The sequence below is a fragment of the Grampus griseus genome (assembly GCF_964374135.1).
Source record: "Grampus griseus genome assembly, chromosome: 21".
Taxonomy (NCBI): Eukaryota; Metazoa; Chordata; class Mammalia; order Artiodactyla; family Delphinidae; genus Grampus; species Grampus griseus.
The window spans coordinates 23,822,493-23,841,656 of NC_139015.1; the positions used below are offsets into that span (position 1 = coordinate 23,822,493).

The 19,164-nt window shown below is 37.0% G+C and overlaps 1 protein-coding gene across 5 annotated transcripts in view; it reads left to right on the plus strand.

Moving 5' to 3' along the window:
* The window catches only part of WRN (WRN RecQ like helicase), a 138,221-nt gene that overhangs the window by 61,934 nt on the left and 57,123 nt on the right, over nt 1-19,164 (plus strand). For all 5 annotated transcript variants that reach the window (XM_082680305.1, XM_082680307.1, XM_082680306.1 and 2 more), the window contains exons 13-18: nt 11-78; nt 366-474; nt 1,049-1,117; nt 5,714-5,796; nt 10,314-10,420; nt 17,564-17,751. In XM_082680305.1, coding sequence (XP_082536431.1) covers nt 11-78; nt 366-474; nt 1,049-1,117; nt 5,714-5,796; nt 10,314-10,420; nt 17,564-17,751 — 624 coding nt within the window. The remainder of the gene's footprint in view (nt 1-10; nt 79-365; nt 475-1,048; nt 1,118-5,713; nt 5,797-10,313; nt 10,421-17,563; nt 17,752-19,164) is intronic.

The window sequence follows — 19,164 nt, forward strand, 5'->3', positions numbered from 1 at the left end:
CATCCTCCAGGGTTCAGTGGAAAGTAATTCATTCTGTATTGGAAGAAAGAAGAGATAATGTTGTTGTCATGGCAACTGGTAAGTTGTACTTAAGCAAATAATCTAATCCTTTAAAAAATAAAACTTCAAGGTTTTGACATGCTTAGTCTTTCCACAAACTCTCAAAATACAAATATGTATACAAATGGTGTGAAATATAGAAGAGAGTGAGCTGAGGGTAGATGCTCAAATTTATGCATGAATTAACTCTTAGGAAGGTAGCACATTAGTAGTGACTGTTCATCTCATACAAGTATATCGTAAAAAGAAATCAAAGTACTAAGGATTTAGTTTTATTTGTCTGAATGTATTATTTTTATTTTAAGGGTATGGAAAGAGTTTGTGCTTCCAGTATCCACCTGTTTATGTAGGCGGGATTGGCCTTGTCATCTCTCCCCTTATTTCTTTGATGGAAGACCAGGTGCTCCAGCTTGAGTGAGTAATGCTTTCATTGCCACATTACCACCCTTTTTTTTTCTTCCTGTGAAGGAAATATTTGATTTATCATGTATGTTAAAATCTAGTTCGCAGTAACGCATTGCTAAAAGTGTTGCTTTGTCTTTATTAGTAATAAATGACACTTTAGTGGAAGAGCTTGTATACTTTCTTGAGTTCTCTGTAATCCAAGGCTGCCAGATGGCCCCGAAAAAAATTTTTAAAAAGCAAATTTTATGCCAGTTTACACTACATATCACAAAATTCTTTTCTCTTTTGGTTACCCTTCTTTAGCCTAGTGTGAAGTATATACATGGAAGTGTAGTTTTTAGTTGTGAAAAATTTTAAATTTCTTTAATCTGAGCCTGCAATCTTTTTGGGAAACCCACCTTAACAGCCAGTCTTCTAATACAGCCTTTGAAGGAATTTATTTATCAAATTAGTGAGTTACAAAAAGAGATTGCAAAGGAGAAGGATGTACATCATTATATTTCTTTGTTCTTTCTCACTTAAAAATGAAGTTGATATTTGTAGTGTGCACATGGTTCCAGAATATTTGTTTTTCTTCTTACAGAATGTCCAACATTCCAGCTTGCTTTCTTGGATCAGCACAGTCAAAAAATGTTCTAGAGGATATTAAATTGTAAGTAATTTATATGATTTCTGATCGTGTGGTCAAGTGTCTGTGGTATGTGGGAAAATTTTGTACACAAAAAATTTTTATTTAATGCATGGGCAAAATATCTATAATTTAAAAATATACTTCCTTTTTATAGTGTATTTATGGAACTGTTAATTTTAAAATCTTTCAAACTCAAAGAAATCTGTTATGTTCAGTTCTTGGACTGGAAGGCTAGCATTATTATGATAGAATTGTAAAATTTTGTTTTGGAAGAGAACTTGGAGAGTATCTAGTATTGTCTCATTTCACATATGAGGAAACTGAGGCCCAGAGAAAAGAATTTGCCCAAAGTCACCTAATGAATTAATGGCTGAGTGGGGACTGGTTTCTAGGTCTCTTACCCCACCAATCCTGTCATGACATAATTCCTAACAAGAATAATGTCTCAGGCACACAGAAGTGTGTGTATATATGTATTAACATGTATATGCATATATATTAATACACATTCACATACACATACATTTACTGAGTTTTAATAAATGCATACAAATATGTAACCTAAACTTCTAGCCAGATGTAGAATATTACTGTTACTCCAGAGAGTTCCTTCATGTTCCATCCCAGTCTGTCCTTCTATTCACCATCCTAAAGTGAACCAGTGTTTTAAGTTTTTCTACAATGCTTTTTTTTTGTCTGTTATAGAACTTCATATAAATGAAGTCATACAATGGGAACTCTTTTAAGATTTCTTTCCTTCAGCATCATGTTTTGACAGTTCCCCATGTTCTTGCATGTATGAGTAGTTAAAAAAAAAATCAGTGGTATTTTATTATATGAAATTACCACAGTTGTGTTTTCATTTCCTTATTGATGGACACTTAAGCCACTTCTAGTTTTCGAAAATTACTAATAAATCTGCTATGAACATTCCTATATATCTTTTTATTTTATTTCTTTTTTTTTTGTTTTTTTTTTTTGCGGTACGTGGGCCTCTCACTGCTCTGGCCTCTCCCGTTGTGGAGCACAGGCTCCGGACGAGCAGGCTCAGCGGCCATGGCTCACGGGCCCAGCCGCTCCACGGCATGTGGGATCTTCCCAGACCGGGGCATGAACCTGCGTCCCCTGCGTCGGCAGGCGGACTCTCAACCACTGCGCCACCAGGGAAGCCCTTATTTTATTTCTTTCTTTTTATTTTTAATTTTATTTTTGGCTGCTTTGGGTCTTTGTTGCTGTGCACGGGCTTTCTCTAGTTGTGGTGAGCGGGGGCTACTCTTCGTTTTGGCGCGCGGGCTTCTCATTGTGGTGGCTTCTCTTGTTGAGAAGCACAGGCTCTAGGTGCATGGGCTTCAGTAGTTGTGGCACGTGGGCTCAGTAGTTGTGGCTCGCGGGCTCTAGAGCTCAGGCTCAGTAGTTGTGGCGCACGGACTTAGTTGCTCCGTGGCATGTGGGATCTTCTCGGACCAGGGCTCAAACCCGTGCCCCCTGCGTTGGCAGACGGATTTTTAACCACTGTGCCACCAGGGAAGTCCCAGTGTATACAAATTTTTGTACGGACATATATTCTCATGTCATCGGTATAAACCAAGGAGTGGAATGACTGGGTCACGTAGTGGATATATGTTTAACCTTTTTATTCTAATTGAGGTAAATCTACATAATATAATATTCACCATTTTAATTATTTTCAAAGTGTACAGTTCAGTGGCTTTTAATACATTCACAGTGTTGTACAACCATCACCACTATCTAATTCCAGAACATTTTCAGAACCCACCCCCAAAACCTCCATGTCATGAAGGAGTCACTCCCTATTGTCCCCTCCTTCACTTCCTTTCCGTCACTAATCTTTCTGTCTCAATGATTTGCCTGTTTTGGACATTTCATATAAATGGGCTCATACAGGATGTGGCCTTAATGTGTCTGGCTTCTTTCACTTAGTGTAATGTTATCAGTACTTCATTTCTTTTTGTGGATGAATAATATTCCATTGTATAGACATTTCATATTTTATATATTCATTCATCAGTGCTGGACATTTAGGTTGTTTCTACTTTTTGGCTGTTATGAATAATGGTACTATGAATATTTATGTGTAAGTTTTTATGGGAACATATGTTTTCAGTTCTTCTGTGTACATGCCTAGGAGTAGGATTGCTGAGTCATATGATACTTCTGTGTTAACTTTTTGAGAAACTGCCAGATGTTTTTGAGAGTGGTTGTACTGTTTCACATTCCCACCAGCAGTGTCTTAGAGTTCCAGTTCCTCCTCATCTCTGCCATCACTTGATATGGCCAGTCTTTAATTTTAGCCATTCTAGTAGGATGTCAGTGTGTTTTTAATTTGCATTTCCTTAATGACTAATGATGTTGAGCATCTTTTCATATACTTATTTCTTTGAGGAAGTGTTTATTTACATCTTTTGCCTATTCCTTATTTTTGTTTTTTTCTTATGAATTTTGATAGTCATTTATATTTTCTGAATATAAATCCTTCATTTGGTATATGGTTGTCAAACATCTCTTAGTTTATGATTTCTCTTTTCATTCTCTTAACAGTTCCTTTAAAGAGCATCACTTTTTCATTTTTATAACGTCCAGTTTGTCAATTTGTTGTTTTATGGATTTTGCTTTTGCTTTTTGGTGCCTCACTCATGATCACAAATATTTTCTTTTTTATTTCCTTCTAAAAATGTTATAGTTTTATTTTTTTTATTTTTATTTTTTGCGATACGCGGGCCTCTCACTGCTGTGGCCTCTCCCGTTGCGGAGCACAGGCTCCGGACGCGCAGGCTCAGCGGCCATGGCTTACGGGCCCAGCCGCTCCGCGGCATGTGGGATCTTCCCCGACCGGTGCACGAACCCGTGTCCCCTGCATCGGCAGGCGGACTCTCAACCACTGCGCCACCAGGGAAGCCCAGTTTTATGTTTTACATTTAGATCTGTGACCCATTTTGTGTACATTTTGTATATTGTACCAGGTATTGATTACAATTCTTTTTTTTTTTGCATAGGCATATCCACTTCTTCCAGCTCCATTTGTTGAAAAGACTGTCCTTTCTGCACTGTATTTCTTTTGCACCTTTGTGAAAAATAAATTGACTAAATATATGTCGGTTTATTGCTACACTCTTTATTTTCTGTTCTATCAATCTGTTTGCCTGGATTGGTGTCTTGAGTACTATAGCTTTGTAATAAGCCTTGAAATAGGTAGTACAAGTCTTCCACATTTGTTCTTTCAAAATTTTTTTTTGTTTTTGGTCTATTCTGGGTTCTTTGTATTTCCATAAGTATTTCAATATCACCTTTTCAACTAAAATGCCAGCTGGGATTTGATTGGGTTTACCTTGAATCTAGATAGCTAAGAATTAGCTGTCTTTATAATTCTTATCAATGTTTTACACTGAAGAAACTGAGGCACACTGAAGAAACTGAGGCACAGCGAAGTTAAGTACTTGTCTAAGATCACTTAGCTTGTAAGAGGTAGAACTGAGATTCAAACCTGAATAGTCTGGCGTCAGAACTAATTATTTATACGATTTCCTGTGTTAACTAGACTGAGTTAATTTCATGAGATTAAAAGCATATCTGTTCTGTTCTTAATTGTTTTGTTCCAATTCCTAGTGAAAGCACCATGCCTAGCACACAGTAGATTAAATATTTCATAGACTTTTCATATAGAACATTGTTTCATTTTATTTAATTTGGTCTATGTCTTCATTTGGTAGAATGGAAAAGAGACTGTATACATATTTTGCCCTAGCCCTAACCTTTATTGCAGACATTGTCTTAATTAGGATTCTATCTGCCCAGAATGGAAATCAGTCACACTAGTTTAAGCAAATACTGAATTTTATATTAAGGATACAGGAATGTCTTGTGGATTCCTCTGAAAAGAAATTAGCCAGCCCTCAGGAAGAGACTGGAATGGGTATTAAAAATACAGTAGGGCTTTCTTTTTATCCATAGCCTCTGTGTGTATTCCTCATTCTTCTCTCTGAGGAGGTGAGCATTCTCTGCTTTTCTAGTTACAAAATAGATTGCTCTGCAGCTTCTTTTTGTTTCTTTTAACACGTTACAGGTCTTGACACTTGGAGACTGAGTGGTTGTTTCTTGGTTAGACCCCCAAATTCTAGGACAGAGCCTAACTGACTTGACTTTCATATGCTGTCTGTCCCTGGCCCGAGAAGATGTAGGCAAGACAGCAGAGTACACAGGAGAAACATGGGTGCTATGGATTTAATCATGGAGATGGGGGTCAAGGGTAGGATAATGGGTGGATTGCTAACACATAAAAAAGGTTTACTCTAGGATTGATCATTTAACTCAAGCCACTGTAGTTTTGGGGCTAGACTGCTGGAAATCAGAATCTGGCTTCTAATGGCACCTTATGCTGAGTACTTCCTGGCTGGTATTGCCCACGTTTGTTTTGATGCATTGAAGTGAAATCAAGGAACCAGAATATGTGCATCTCTACACACATATAACATTCATTTTGTTTTTAATAAGTGGCGTAATATACTATTTAAAAAATTATCAGGTGTTACGGTTTTCAGTTGTATTCATTGGGTGATTGTTTTTATATTTCCTTTCCTGTTTCTTTGTTTGTTTTTACAGAGGCAAATACCGGATTGTGTACATAACTCCAGAATTCTGTTCAAGTAACTTGGACCTACTCCAGCAACTGCAGGCTAATATTGGTAAGTGGTATGATAGAATCTTTATAAGTATTTATTAAATTGAAGTATTCTTTAAAGTTAAGCTTATGAATGGATACCGGATGTTACTTAAAGTTTATTTCAAACCTTATCTCCTCCAGGAAATTTCTGCCTCTTCAACGTGGTGTCTCTCCTGTCCTTTCCCAAAGTATCCTGTAATTCGCTCTGCCATAGAGGTTAGGGTCCTGCATTGTAATGACCTGTCTATATATCTGTTTTCTTCTGCTAGACTGTAAGCTTTTCAGAGAAAAATGCCATTGTTATTTCTTTATATTTCCCGAGTGCAGTGCCTGGCGCATAGTAGGCATTTAAATGTATTGTTGAATAAATATTGAATCTTAGATTCTGTGAAATTATCATTTCCTCTTTTTCATATTCTGAATCTAAATTAAGTCAGTGTAGTGGTTCTCTGCCCTTGTTGTTCATGAGAATCACCTTTCAAACTTCAGAAAAATGTCAGATCCTCAAATCTTGAAAATTGTGATTTAATGCACCTGGCTCGAGGCTGTGGCATCTGTAGTTTTTTTCACAGGTTATTCTGATGTGTAGTCAGGTTAGAAACCACAGTACCTTTGATTATTTGCTATCAGTGAATATGATTAATTTAAAAAATTAGATAGTCAGAGCCTGTGTCCTAGAAAATGTAAATATAGAATTAGTTAAAAGCTGGTATCATTTTTTTTTCTTTTGTGATTAAAACATTTCTGTCAGTTTTTTGCTTTTTTTTTTTTTTTTTTTTTTTTTTTTGCATTACGCGGGCCTCTCACTGTTGTGGAGGCTCAGCGGCCATGGCTCACGGGCCTAGCCGCTCCGCAGCATGTGAGATCTTCCCGGACCGGGGCACGAACCTGCATCCCCTGCATCGGCAGGCGGACTCTCAGCCACTGCGCCACCAGGGAAGCCTGGTTTTTTGCTTCTTGATGGTTAGGCTCAGCTATCCAAGAGTTGCAGTCATGGCTTCTATTGTAATTGCGCATATTTCAAACATTCAGCTGAACCAAACAGTCTTTGCTTTCTAATGTAATATGATCTCATTTTATAATTATCTATTAAAATAATTCCTAACAGGTAGTTTTTTAACATTGCAGTGTCTCATTTAATGGTTACTTGCATATAACTCTAGGAAAGCATTTAACAGTTGTTCTAACAATATAGTGAAAACAAATACCTTTTAATATGTGTTAAATATCAACAAAAGAATGAGGGCAGAAATTAGCATTTGATTAAATATATTATCAAAAATTGCATCCATCAGCTGTTAAACTCCCCTGTTGCCATGTTATATTTTTGCCTTAAATGGAAAACAAATTTGATGTGTGTCCTATTAGGTTGTATGAAGTTCTTATGAATATTTCACTTTAGATTAAACCCAACAACCCTAGATATATAAATTCCATGGTTTTACTGCAAAAGTTAGGGTCTATGTCCATAGTGGTCTGAATATGTTTTGCTCCATTTTAGTATTTGTTTTGTTTCTGTGGTGGAGTTAATCCAGTATTTACTTAGATCCTTTTGACAGGTAGTTCTATTTCTCTATTTTAATTTTTTTCTAAAGGATTAAATTATGAACACTGCAGTTATTAGAGCTGCGTACTCTGCATAAAATGGATGAAAATGCTCTTTTTGGTTGACTGTCAATGTTGAACAAAATAGAATAAATTCTTTCTGAAATACTTTTATTTAACTTTTATTTGCAGGAATTTGTAAAACGCTTGCAGCAGGGAATATACTCAGAATTTTATTTGTACAGTAGTTTGACATTTAGCTATTCAGATTTATGATTTTTATGATTTGTTATTATTTAAGTAATATGGGTTTATAACAGAAGCAGCAAACAGAATTTTACACAGAGACACCTTAAAAGCAAACACACCTGTAATTGTCTTGTAACTTTGGAAGTAGGCTTGAATGACAGGTGTGCCAAAATGAAATATGTCCTGGACCTGGGCAGACACTTGGACTTGCACGTTTAATGTGGAAGTTGGCAGAAGCTTGCCTCAGCTGCTTGTGAATGGCAAAGTTTAACTCGATTAAAAGCTAGTTAGTTGGACTTCTCTGGTTGCGCAGTGGTTAAGAATCCGCCTGCCAATGCAGGGGACACAAGTTCGAGTCCTGGTCCGGGAAGATTCCACATGCCACAGAGCAACTAAGCCCATGTGCCACGACTACTGAGCCTGCACTCTAGAGCCCGCGAGCCACAACTCTGAGTGCATGTGCCACAACTACTGAAGCCCGCATGCCTACAGCCCGTGCTCCACAACAGGAGAAGCCACCGCAATGAGAAGCCGGCGTACCACAACTAAGAGTAGCCCCTGCTCGCTGCAACTAGAGAAAACCCACATGCAGCAACGAAGACCCAATGTAGCCAAAAATAAATAAATACATAAAATAATAAAAATAGATAAATAAATAAAAATTCTTCTTAAATTAGCTAGTCAAACCTATAATTATAAGGAAGGTTTTAAAATAAAGGAGGAGCTGTCATCTTAGTTTTAATTTATTTAATTTAAAATCTGGGTCATGTAGTTTCTAAACCCAAATAAGTATAGTGGTAACATTGAATTTGTCCCAGCCACTCAGGAAATAGAAATTTGATGTGATCAACCTGTATTTGTTCATATTTAGTAGGTTTCTTTTTTTTCTTTATTTCTTTTTCTTCTCCAACTCATTGTACTTGGTAATCTCAATGAATTGTAATTATTTGCTTGTCTGTCTGCCTCCTCTTTTAGAATTATGAGCTTCTCAAAATCATGGATTGCATTTTACTAATCATTTTATACCTAGAAGAGTGTTTGGAACATAGTGGGAATTTTTTTTTTTTTTTTTTCGGTACGCGGGCCTCTCACTGTTGTGGCCTCTCCCGTTGCATGTGGGATCTTCCCAGACCGGGGCACGAACCCATGTCCCCTGCATTGGCAGGCGGACTCTCAACCACTGCGCCACCAGGGAAGCCCCATAGTGGGAATTTAATAACTATAATAATAATAGCTTATTTTTTTTTATTGAGCTGTCTTTTATGCCAGCCCCTATCTTAGCATTTTACATGAATGATCTAATTTAATCTTCAGAATAACTAAAAAATGTTAGGTACTTTTATTACCTACCTTATGCTTGTGGGAAACTGACACTTGAAAGCTTAAGTAACATGCTTAAGGTAATATAAATAGTAAGCCAGGTTATGCATCTAGGTAGTCTGACTCTAGAGCACATGTTTTTAATCATCTCACTAGTGGCAGAACATTATAAATTCTCAGATAAGCATCAAGTAGTGATCATCCCCATTGAAGGGAAATATTATTTTTGTCTTAAGTATTAATTTGGTGATCGAGGGCAAAAGCACTGCTGTCACTACTTTGAAATATCTGAAGACGTTTTAGTGAATGATTATAAAATAAAGCCCTTTTCTGAAATGCATTACTACACACTGTTGATTCTGTTTCAGTGTGGGTGTGTGGTGTGAGGGCAGAGTAGAGGCGTTGCTAGGGGAAGAGAACAAAGTACATTCCTTCTTACCTACTTTGTACATAATGAGATTTAGTTCTTCCCTTACCATTTTATATTAGAAAACGTGGATGTCATCCGTCTTCCAGAACTGGCATTACAGAGGAACTCTGCAGTGTAATATGTGATCAGTCACGGACAGTGATGCATTTAATCTTAGTATGAAATACGCTGAGTCTTTCTATCTCTCTTTTTTTGGTTGTTTTTACTGTATTTATTTATTTTTGGCTGCGTTGGGTCTTCGTTGCTGCTCACGGGCTTTCTCTAGTTGTGGTGAGCGGGGGCTACTCTTCGTTGCGGTTCGCGGGCTTCTCATTGCAGTGGCTTCTTGTTGCAGAGCACGGGCTCTAGGTGCGCGGGCTTCAGTAGTTGTGGCACACGGGCTCAGTAGTTGTAGTTGTGGCTCACAGGCTCTAGAGTGCAGGCTCAGTAGTTGTGGTGTACAGGCTTAGTTGCTCCACGGAATATGGGATCTTCCCAGACCAGGGCTCGAACCCATGTCCTCTGTATTGTCAGGAGGCTTCTTAACTACTGAGCCACCAGGGAAGCCTCTCTATCTCTTTTGATAGCTAATCCATGAGATAAAATTGAAAGTATTACCAAAGAGAAAGAGAACAGCTCTTTTTTTTAGGGCATTATCGTTGCAAATGAGTGATAGCTTTGAGGACAAAGTAATAGTAAGTAATTTCTCTGAGAGATAATGATGAAAGTTAAAATTCAATAAATACGTTGTTTGAAAAATATATATTTCTCTCTTTTATCCATATGCCTTTTATCCATATATCTCCCTTTGCCTATTTTCAATAATGATTTTTGGTGTTATCTGATGTTATTTAAGCTTATATTTTTATATGAACCAAATACTTTGATTTGAATTATTTATACTACTTTCTGTAATATTTATATATTCTAATGAAGATGGTGGTAACGATTTAGATGCGTTTATTACTTTTTTTGACCTTTATTTTCTCCATTTACATATTTCTCTTTTTTTACAGGTATCACACTTATTGCTGTGGATGAGGCTCACTGTATTTCTGAGTGGGGACATGATTTTAGAAGTTCATTCAGAACTTTGGGCTCCATAAAGGAAGTACTCCCATCGGTAAGCTTTGCCAAGTGCAATGTCTTGAAATGACTTTCTTACCAAGGGAGAGTCCAGGATTGGGGAATGGCCAAAAAGCTGAAGATTCCTCTGTGAAAGGGCAAATGGATGATGTAAGCAGGGGAAAGATTTTTTTAAAAAATTCTAACCTTGACTTCCTTCTAAGCTTGGCATGTAATTTATTGAGGAATACTATAGAGCAGGACTTGGCAAACTTTTTCTGGTTCTCACACTTTGTTTCCTAATTATAAAGAACAGGAAAGTTTTACATAAGTGTTCTATATGAATGGCATATTTTATACGAAGAGCTTAAAAACTTAAAATATTGGCAACCATTTTATTTTTTATTTTTAAAAATTATGGATTCACAGGCAATTGTAAAAAAAAATGTACAGGGATGTCCTATGTACTGTTTCCCCAGTGGTAACATCTTGAATAACTGTAGTATAGTATCAAGTAGGTATATGACATTGCTACAGTTTATTCTTAGTTCACTAGTTTTATAAGTGTGTATGGGTATGTATGTATATTTTCCTATACAGTTTTATCTCATATGTATGTTTGTATAACTTCCATTGCAATAAAGATACAGAACTATTCCATTACCATAGGCTCCCTGGAGCTGTCCTTTTACAGGCATACCCACCATTCCCATCACCCCTAACCCTAACCCCTGGTGACCACTAATCTGGTCTCCATTTGTATAATTTTGTTATTTCAACAATGTTAAATAAATTGAATTGTATGGTTCGTCACCTATTGGAACTGGCTTATGTGAGTAAACCAAAAAAAAAAAGTGTTAGAAATTATTTGTTATTCTTTTGATAGATTATCTAGTTCAACCTCATTTCTTATTAAGCGTGCTTATTGAGAGCTATCTTAAATATAGTTTCTTTTTTCTTAGCTCTTCTCATAAAGATTTGATTGGAGCAGATATTACAATAAAACAAAACAAAAGAACAAAAAACTTGAATGTAACACTTAGCAAGGATATATTGGAAGAGAATCAAAGTAATGTGAATTGAGCTCCAACTATGGGACTGGCCTTGGGTCAGTGTTTTGTTTTGTTTTTTTTTGCGGTACGTGGGCCTCTCACTGTTGTGGCCTCTCCCGTTGCGGAGCACAGGCTCCGGATGCGCTGGCTCAGCGGCCATGGCTCATGGGCCCAGCCACTCCACGGTATGTGGAATCTTCCTGGACCGGGGCACGAACCCGTGTCCCCTGCATCGGCAGGCGGACTCTTAACCACTGCGCCACCAGGGAAGCCGGGTCAGTGTTTTTATCTTGGTTAACCCTCATAACAATCCAGCAACATAAATATCTTCATTACTTTCTTCTTTTAAAAAAATTTTTTTAATATAATTTTTAAAGGTTACATTCTATTTACAGTTATTACAAAATATTGGCTCTATTCCCTGTGTTGTACAATACATCCTTGAGCCTGTCTTAACACCCAGTAGTTTGTACCTCCCACTCCCCTACCCCTGTGTCGCCCCTCCCCACTGCCCACTAGTTTCATTACCTTCCTCTTGAAACAGTTCTTCTCATACCAGTAGGATAGCACACTCCCTGGTTCTCTTCCTTCCTTATTATCTCTTCTTTCTCAGTTTCCTCTGCTTATTTCTTTTCATCTCCCTGCCCTTTTAACATTGGCATGCCTAAAACCTTAGTCTTTGGACCTGTTCTCTTTCCTCTCTGTACTTACTTCCTTGGTCATTTCAACCAACATATGGTTTTAACTAAAATCTATATGCTGACAACTCCCAAATTTATATCCTCACCCTGAATTGATACCAGCAATGTATGAGTGGTTCAGTTTCTCTCCCTCCTTTTTAGAACATTTGCTGTTATTATTACTATTTTTTATTTTAATCGTTTTATGGATTAATATATGTATACACACACACACACACACACACACACACACACACACTTACATAAACGTTAGCTGCCTATTCAATGTCTCTCTACTTCGATGCCTGACAGGCATCTGGAACGTAACCTATTCTTAACTTCCTGATATTCTCTCCACCCCAGAACAGCTCTTCCCTCAATCTCCCCCATCTCATTTAGTAGCAGCTGCATCCTTCTGGTGCTCAGGCCAAGATTTTTGGAATTTTCTTCCACCCTTCTTTTTCTCTTACAGTCTACCCCACATTTAAACAGTAAAGAAATCTCATGAGGTCTTCAGAATATGTACAGAATCTGATCACTTCTCTCTTGATCTCTGCTACCACCCTGGTACAAGCCACCGTCTCCTTTCACCTGGCTATTACAGCAGTCTCCTGGTTGGTCTGTTTTCACTCTTACCCTCCTTAGTCTATTTCAATACAGCATCCAGAGTGATATTTCAAAAATGTTAAGTCAGACAGATCATGTCTCCTGCTCAGAACCCTCCGGTTGCAGACCATTTCACTCTAAATAAAGACAGACACTACATACCTTAAATGATCTGGCCTTTATTTTCTCTTTGACCTCATCCTCTGCTACTTGTCTCCTCATTCACTGGCTTCTAGCTGTACTGTTTGTTTTCATTGATATTCTTCAAAGGTGCCAACCGTGCTCCTACTTTAGGGCTTTGTTCCCACTCTTCGCTCTCCCTGAATAATTTTCCCCTGGGTAGTTCACATGGTGTATCCCTCACTTTTCTCAAGTCTGCTGAAATATTAGCTTTTTTTTTAGGCCTCCTGGGCCACCATATTCAAAATTTCAAATTAACCTCTCTCCCCCAGCTCTCAGCTTTCCTCATATTCCTTTCCTGTTTTTAAAATAGCACTTATCTCTGTTTAACTTAACGTATTAAGAATACACTTTGTCTATTGCCTGTGGGTCCCCACTAGAATATTCTTTGCTGATTTGGTTTATAAAATCTACAGCAGTACCTGGCACATAGTGAGGGTTCCATAAGTAATGGGGTAAATGAATAAATGAATTTCGATGAGAAAGCTGAGAATGTGAGAAGTAACTTTCCCACACAGGCAGTGAGTGGTAGGGCCGGGCAGTGCTCCACAGTAGGACACTATGCTGGTTTCTAAAGCAAATGACTCAAAAGAAGTTTAAAATAGTTTCTGCCCTAAAGTAGCACATAGTCCAGTAAAGGAGTTTAGATTCATATTTACCTATAAAAGTAGAAGCAATAGTACCAAACAATAAATGGTGTATGGAGCAGTATGAATAATATAGAAAGATTAATAGTACCTGTACAGAGAAAGAAGATATTTGCATGGCGAAAGTCACTAGGCTCAGGTTCCTTGAGGACTGCTTTCTATTAATTTAGAACGGTTTAAAGTAAGCTTTTAGAAACTAGGAAGATTGCTTTCTTGAATCCTTTCCTGGGCGTTTGATTCTAGAAGGATTGTGTTAGAGGAGTTTTAAATGTTTTATGCAGTTCTGAAACACTTTTCAGTGTTGAATTAAGTCTTTTATTATGTCAGGCTGTGGACTCCATTCGATTCTCTTCATTTCTTGGGATGATTCACTGTAGCACAGGTTGTTCGTCAAGCAACGGCTGAGAAAACCTTTTTCCCCTAGTGTTTTCATGAATTCTCTTTATTAGCTAGGTGATGAGAAATGCCACCTGGTGGTTGTAGGACTCTCATTTTCCTCACTGTTCTCCGTGCTTTTTTTCTTCTAATCACAATCACCCTGGGACAACTGGCATAAACCCACAGTGCTTCACACCATATTATTTCAGTAAGTTCAAAAATAGCAAAAAATCATTAACTCATTGTGCATAAAGATTCCCATTTGGAGAGAATCTGACAAAATGAGTCCCAAGAAAGAGCAGCCAGGTAGAAAGCTTTACATCAGCCTCAAAATTCGGAAATTCAAATAAGAGGAACTGTGAGAAACGTGAGTCATGTTGGATCTTCCCATTAGTTTCTCCCCAGCCCTTTCACAAAGATCAGCACATAGTAGACACTCAGGAACTATCTGGAGTTAGTGAATGAATGAATGAAGCATGATATTATAGAGTACATAGATTAACTATACATAGATTAGAGTACATAGATTAACTTCTAACTATATTAGAAGCAGATATAGTTCTTGGAATTCGTAGATGTGACACCATTGAAGTATATGTCTAAGGCATTCCTAAATTTATAGTCACAAGATTAATTTACATTTTGTTGCTTGTTTTAACAAAACTTGGTACTTATTACCAAAGAAACCAAGATTTGCCAACTGAAAGAACAAGTTTCATGAGTTAAGAACTTGATATAACTGAGTGACAGGGTAATTTATCACCCACACCAGTTTGCTTTTGAAAATTAAAAGGTGCAAGCTATTAATAACTATGCTGTGATGACAGGATAAACTGAGAGTATCCCAGCAAACCAGGCTGTATGGACACCTTTCTCCTAACCAGCCTGTGTGTTATTTTTACACTTCACTGTAGTTTATAACTTTTTTTTTTTGCGGTACGCGGGCCTCTCACCGCTGTGGCCTCTCCCGCTGTGGAGCACAGGCTCTGGACGCGCAGGCCCAGCGGCCATGGCTCATGGGCCCAGCCGCTCCGCGGCACGTGGGATCCTCCTGGACCGGGGCACAAACCCGCATCCCCCGCATCGGCAGACGGACTCTCAACCACTGTGCCACCAGGGAAGCCCTGTAGTTTATAACTTTTAAGCACCAAAGATTCTAAGGGAGAATATTCTGTTCATTTCTGAAGTGAAAGTAAATATTGTTCCATTAAGTTTAATACATTCCATTACTTTATTCTATTTTTCTAAGTTGTGGAAGCAACATTCTTAACTGTGACTTTCTAGAACGTTGGCAAAGGAGGGAATTTATATTGATTTTTCCTGTTAGTAGGTCACTAGAATAAGGAGTTTCTAGTGGCAAAGTGAGAATTTTTAAGTTAGAAGAGAGGTTAACATCCTGTAGCCCTCTCCATCTCATATTTTGATGAAAAAACTGAGGCCAAGAGAAGTTAGCCCTTTCCAAAGTCAGTGGCAAGTCTGGGAGTAGTGGCCATGTCTCTGCAGTTCTTTTGTAGAATTCTTTTCAGTTGTTGCAGTAATATCAGTGATAGCTGACACATCTTGAGTGCTTACTAGACACTAGACCTTTGTGTTCAGCGCACTAGACCTTTTATCCCATTTGGTCTTCACAGTGACTTTATGAGGTTGCTGCTGTTATTACAGCCATCTTATAGATGAGGATACCAAAGTTCAGAGAGTGAAATAAACAGCTCAAGGGACTTCCCTGGCAGTCCACTGGTTAGGACTCTGCGCTTCCACCGAAGGGGGCACGGGTTCGATTCCTGGTCAGGGAACTAAGATCCTGCAAGCCGTGCGGTGTGGCCAAAAAAATATATATGTGTAAAAAAAATAAACAGCTCAAAATCTCACATCTAGTTAATGGCAAAGGCAGGCTTTGAACTCAGACAATTGATTCTAAACGAGATTTTTACACCACTGTGCTGCTTTTTTCTACTAGTTCAAACTGTGTTATGGTTTGTGCTTATTTCCTTCTTTTCACGAAAGCATTGCTCATCCACTCATACATTATATTGCTTAGAAACAAACCAGGCCCTCTTTTCTTATAGTCTCTATCCTGAAAACTTCTTTCTTTATGTGTATATGCAGTTAAACAACAAGCATTTTTTAGTGCATTTGTAAATTCTTTGAGTAACGCACTTACATTGATGGAAGTCTTTGTTGTTATGAGGGTGAGAATATGCATGTCCTAAGAACTTCAGTGTTTAAACTTCCCTTATTCTCAGCCATATATTTGCTATAGATATTTATATTTGCTATAAAGACATAAAGCAGCTATATACATATATATTAAGCCTCGATTAGAGAAACTAACTTCTTTATAAATTGGCATATTCATATATAAGTTGTTAGGCAGACACTCTCTAAATTCAGAGAACAGTCTGATTGTAAGCCAAAAATCAATTAAGTTAATTTGGGGTATTTTTAAAATAATTTCACAGAATTTAAGGATAGAGAATACAAAAATGCCAATTACCTGGTCACATTGATTTTGATATAATTTTTTCCCATTTAAAAATTACTCCCAAACTTAATTGATTTTTTTTACATGAGCTTTGAGATAATTTTTAATTCAGCAAAGCTATATTGATTGTAAAAATAGTTTTTAATAAATTGTATCTTGTTTTTCAAATTCTGTAATTGTTTTTTTACAAATTGCACTTAAATTTTCATGTATGTACGATAATTGCTTAAACTGATTTGTGAGGTAGATGTACCTGAAGAGCTATGTTATGAGGATATTATTTACTGCATTTGTAATAAGCTAAAAAGAGTATTAAGAAAGTTGTAATCTTGGAAATCGAGCAGCTAATGATATAGGAACAATTTTTCTGATTATGAAATAATAGCATAGTTGATTAGAACTCCCTATGATAATAGTGACAGAAATATTAAATCTAGTTTCATGGGAGGTGTGTTGTTACCCCACTTTAGAATTTCTGAAAGATCACACACTCATGTTTTTCCTGGTACCTGCTGTGCCTCCTGCTTTGGCTGCTAAGGCAGTCAAGAAGTCTTCGCTAGATTGAGAATAGAACATGACTCGGTTGCTCAAGGAATCAGTTAATAATAGATGTTTCATTCTCTCCTTTTTTCTTTTACATATTATGCCATGGTTAACCCACTAAAACTGGTGAGAGGTTATCCAGATCACTGAGACCTTTTCTTTTACAATGGATCTGAAAAGCCATCGACCAATATATTTAATATAGGAGACAAAAAAGACTTGGGCTTTGTGTAGGTAGATTTTCAGTGAATGAAGGGTTTATAACTTGTGAATGATAGATTAATGAAAAATAAGACATAACATACCCCTCATTTGTAGCAGCACTAATATAAATGTAAAAATAATAAATGGAGAGGTAGATAGTTAATCAATGGACTTAATTTAATAAGGTAGATTGCATTTAGAAATCTTATGAATTTAGTGTTTTATTTGAATGATTTCTCAGAAGGCTGAGAAACAAGTATGAAAGAAGTGTTCTTCTCTTCTTTGAAAGAGAATAATTTTAGAGTTGCATTTTTAACCCTGTTCCTCTGTTCCTCCTGTAATTGTCTTCCAGTCTCTTTCTAAGAGGCAGTAGATGTTGGGAATTATTGAGCTCTTCCCTTGGTTAAAAATCACTTTTACTTATTTCAGGTTCCAATTGTTGCACTGACTGCTACTGCAAGTTCTTCAATCCGAGAAGACATTGTACGTTGCTTAAAACTGACGGATCCCCACGTTACCTGTACTGGTTTTGATCGACCAAACTTGTATTTAGAAGTTGGACGAAAAACAGGAAACATCCTTCAGGATCTGAAGCAATTTCTTGTCCAGAAGACAAGGTGAGAATTTCATGGTTGATATATTTTAGTAACTATTTTCTTCTTTGTAAAAAATGTTTTTTATTTTTTATAGTTATTTCCTTCTAATGTATATTTAACATATTTCAAATTCTGCTTAGCTTTGGTTCAAGTCAAGTGTGATGTTATATAATCAGTGACTGAGGAAGGTAGAAACTAATTCTTCTAATATTTTTATACTCCATACTGTTACTTGAAGGGGACATACACTTAATAATTGACAAACAACAAAAACAAATGAGTCTTTTATCTGAATTCTATCTAGTTCACTAGTTATATGACTAACTTGAGTATTAAGGAATGTAAAAAGTCATCTTAATAATAAATACTTTTTGAGCCCATAGCATGTGCCAAGGACTATCGTAGGTGCTTCATATAAGTGATCTAGTTTGATCCTTATAACTGCTCAGTAAGCTACATATTATTTTCATTTCACTGATGAAGAAACTGTCACTAGCTCCTCCTCCTATTTATTTTGCTTGGAGGCATTTTATATGTATGCTAAGAAAGCTTCCCTGAGCCTTATTTTCTGATTTGTTTTCTCAGTGAAAAGCTTATAACTTTCGTGTTATGAAATGTGTTTTTAAGTCAGAGTAGATGGAAATAATGTTTGTCCTACCAATATAAACAGAAAACAAATGTAGGAAAATAGGGTTTAAAGAATATCATTAGTGTTTTTCTTTTCAGAAAGGGGTAAAAAGAAGATTGACCCTAGGTAAGGAAACCCTATGGTAACTCTTGGGGTCCTTTAGGATGAAGTTAAATGTAGAGTTCACTCTTGGCTTGGCTGTCCTGTATTCAGATTAAAGCAAGAATGTAATGAATATATTCTGGGTGTTCTGCCTGCTCTAGGGATCTCTCCAAAGTGAATACACATCATACTTCACTTTCTTTCTGTCCTAAAGGTAAAACTTCCTCTTGAAGAAGGCTGTTTATTTTAGGTTAGAGTATCCACAGTCAGATCCTTATTTACTTACCTAATGTTTGGTCCTTTTCAGTCCATAGTATTCTCAATCTCTATGGCGTTTCCCTCTAACCCTCTCCTTTTTTTTTTTTTTCCTGACATTGTGATTATATTGTCTTCTTATGATATCTTATGTAAATAATTTCTTCTCACTATCTTTCATGTTAATTCTGCTAACTGAGGTTTTTATTACTTTTTAGCTCAGACTGTTATACTCTCCTAACAGACATCCTTGTTCCTCAGGACTCCCTGATTTTCAGATTTATCATCTGAAAGCACATCCCTGGGTCATGGTGTTCCTTTCCTGTGGACTAAAGGCCAGACCCCTTAGGCTAACATCCAAGACCATCCAAAGATTTTGATATTGAATGTGACAGTGGTTTTTCTAAAAGCAAATCTGGAAAGATTTTGTACCCATTTTCAATCCTCCA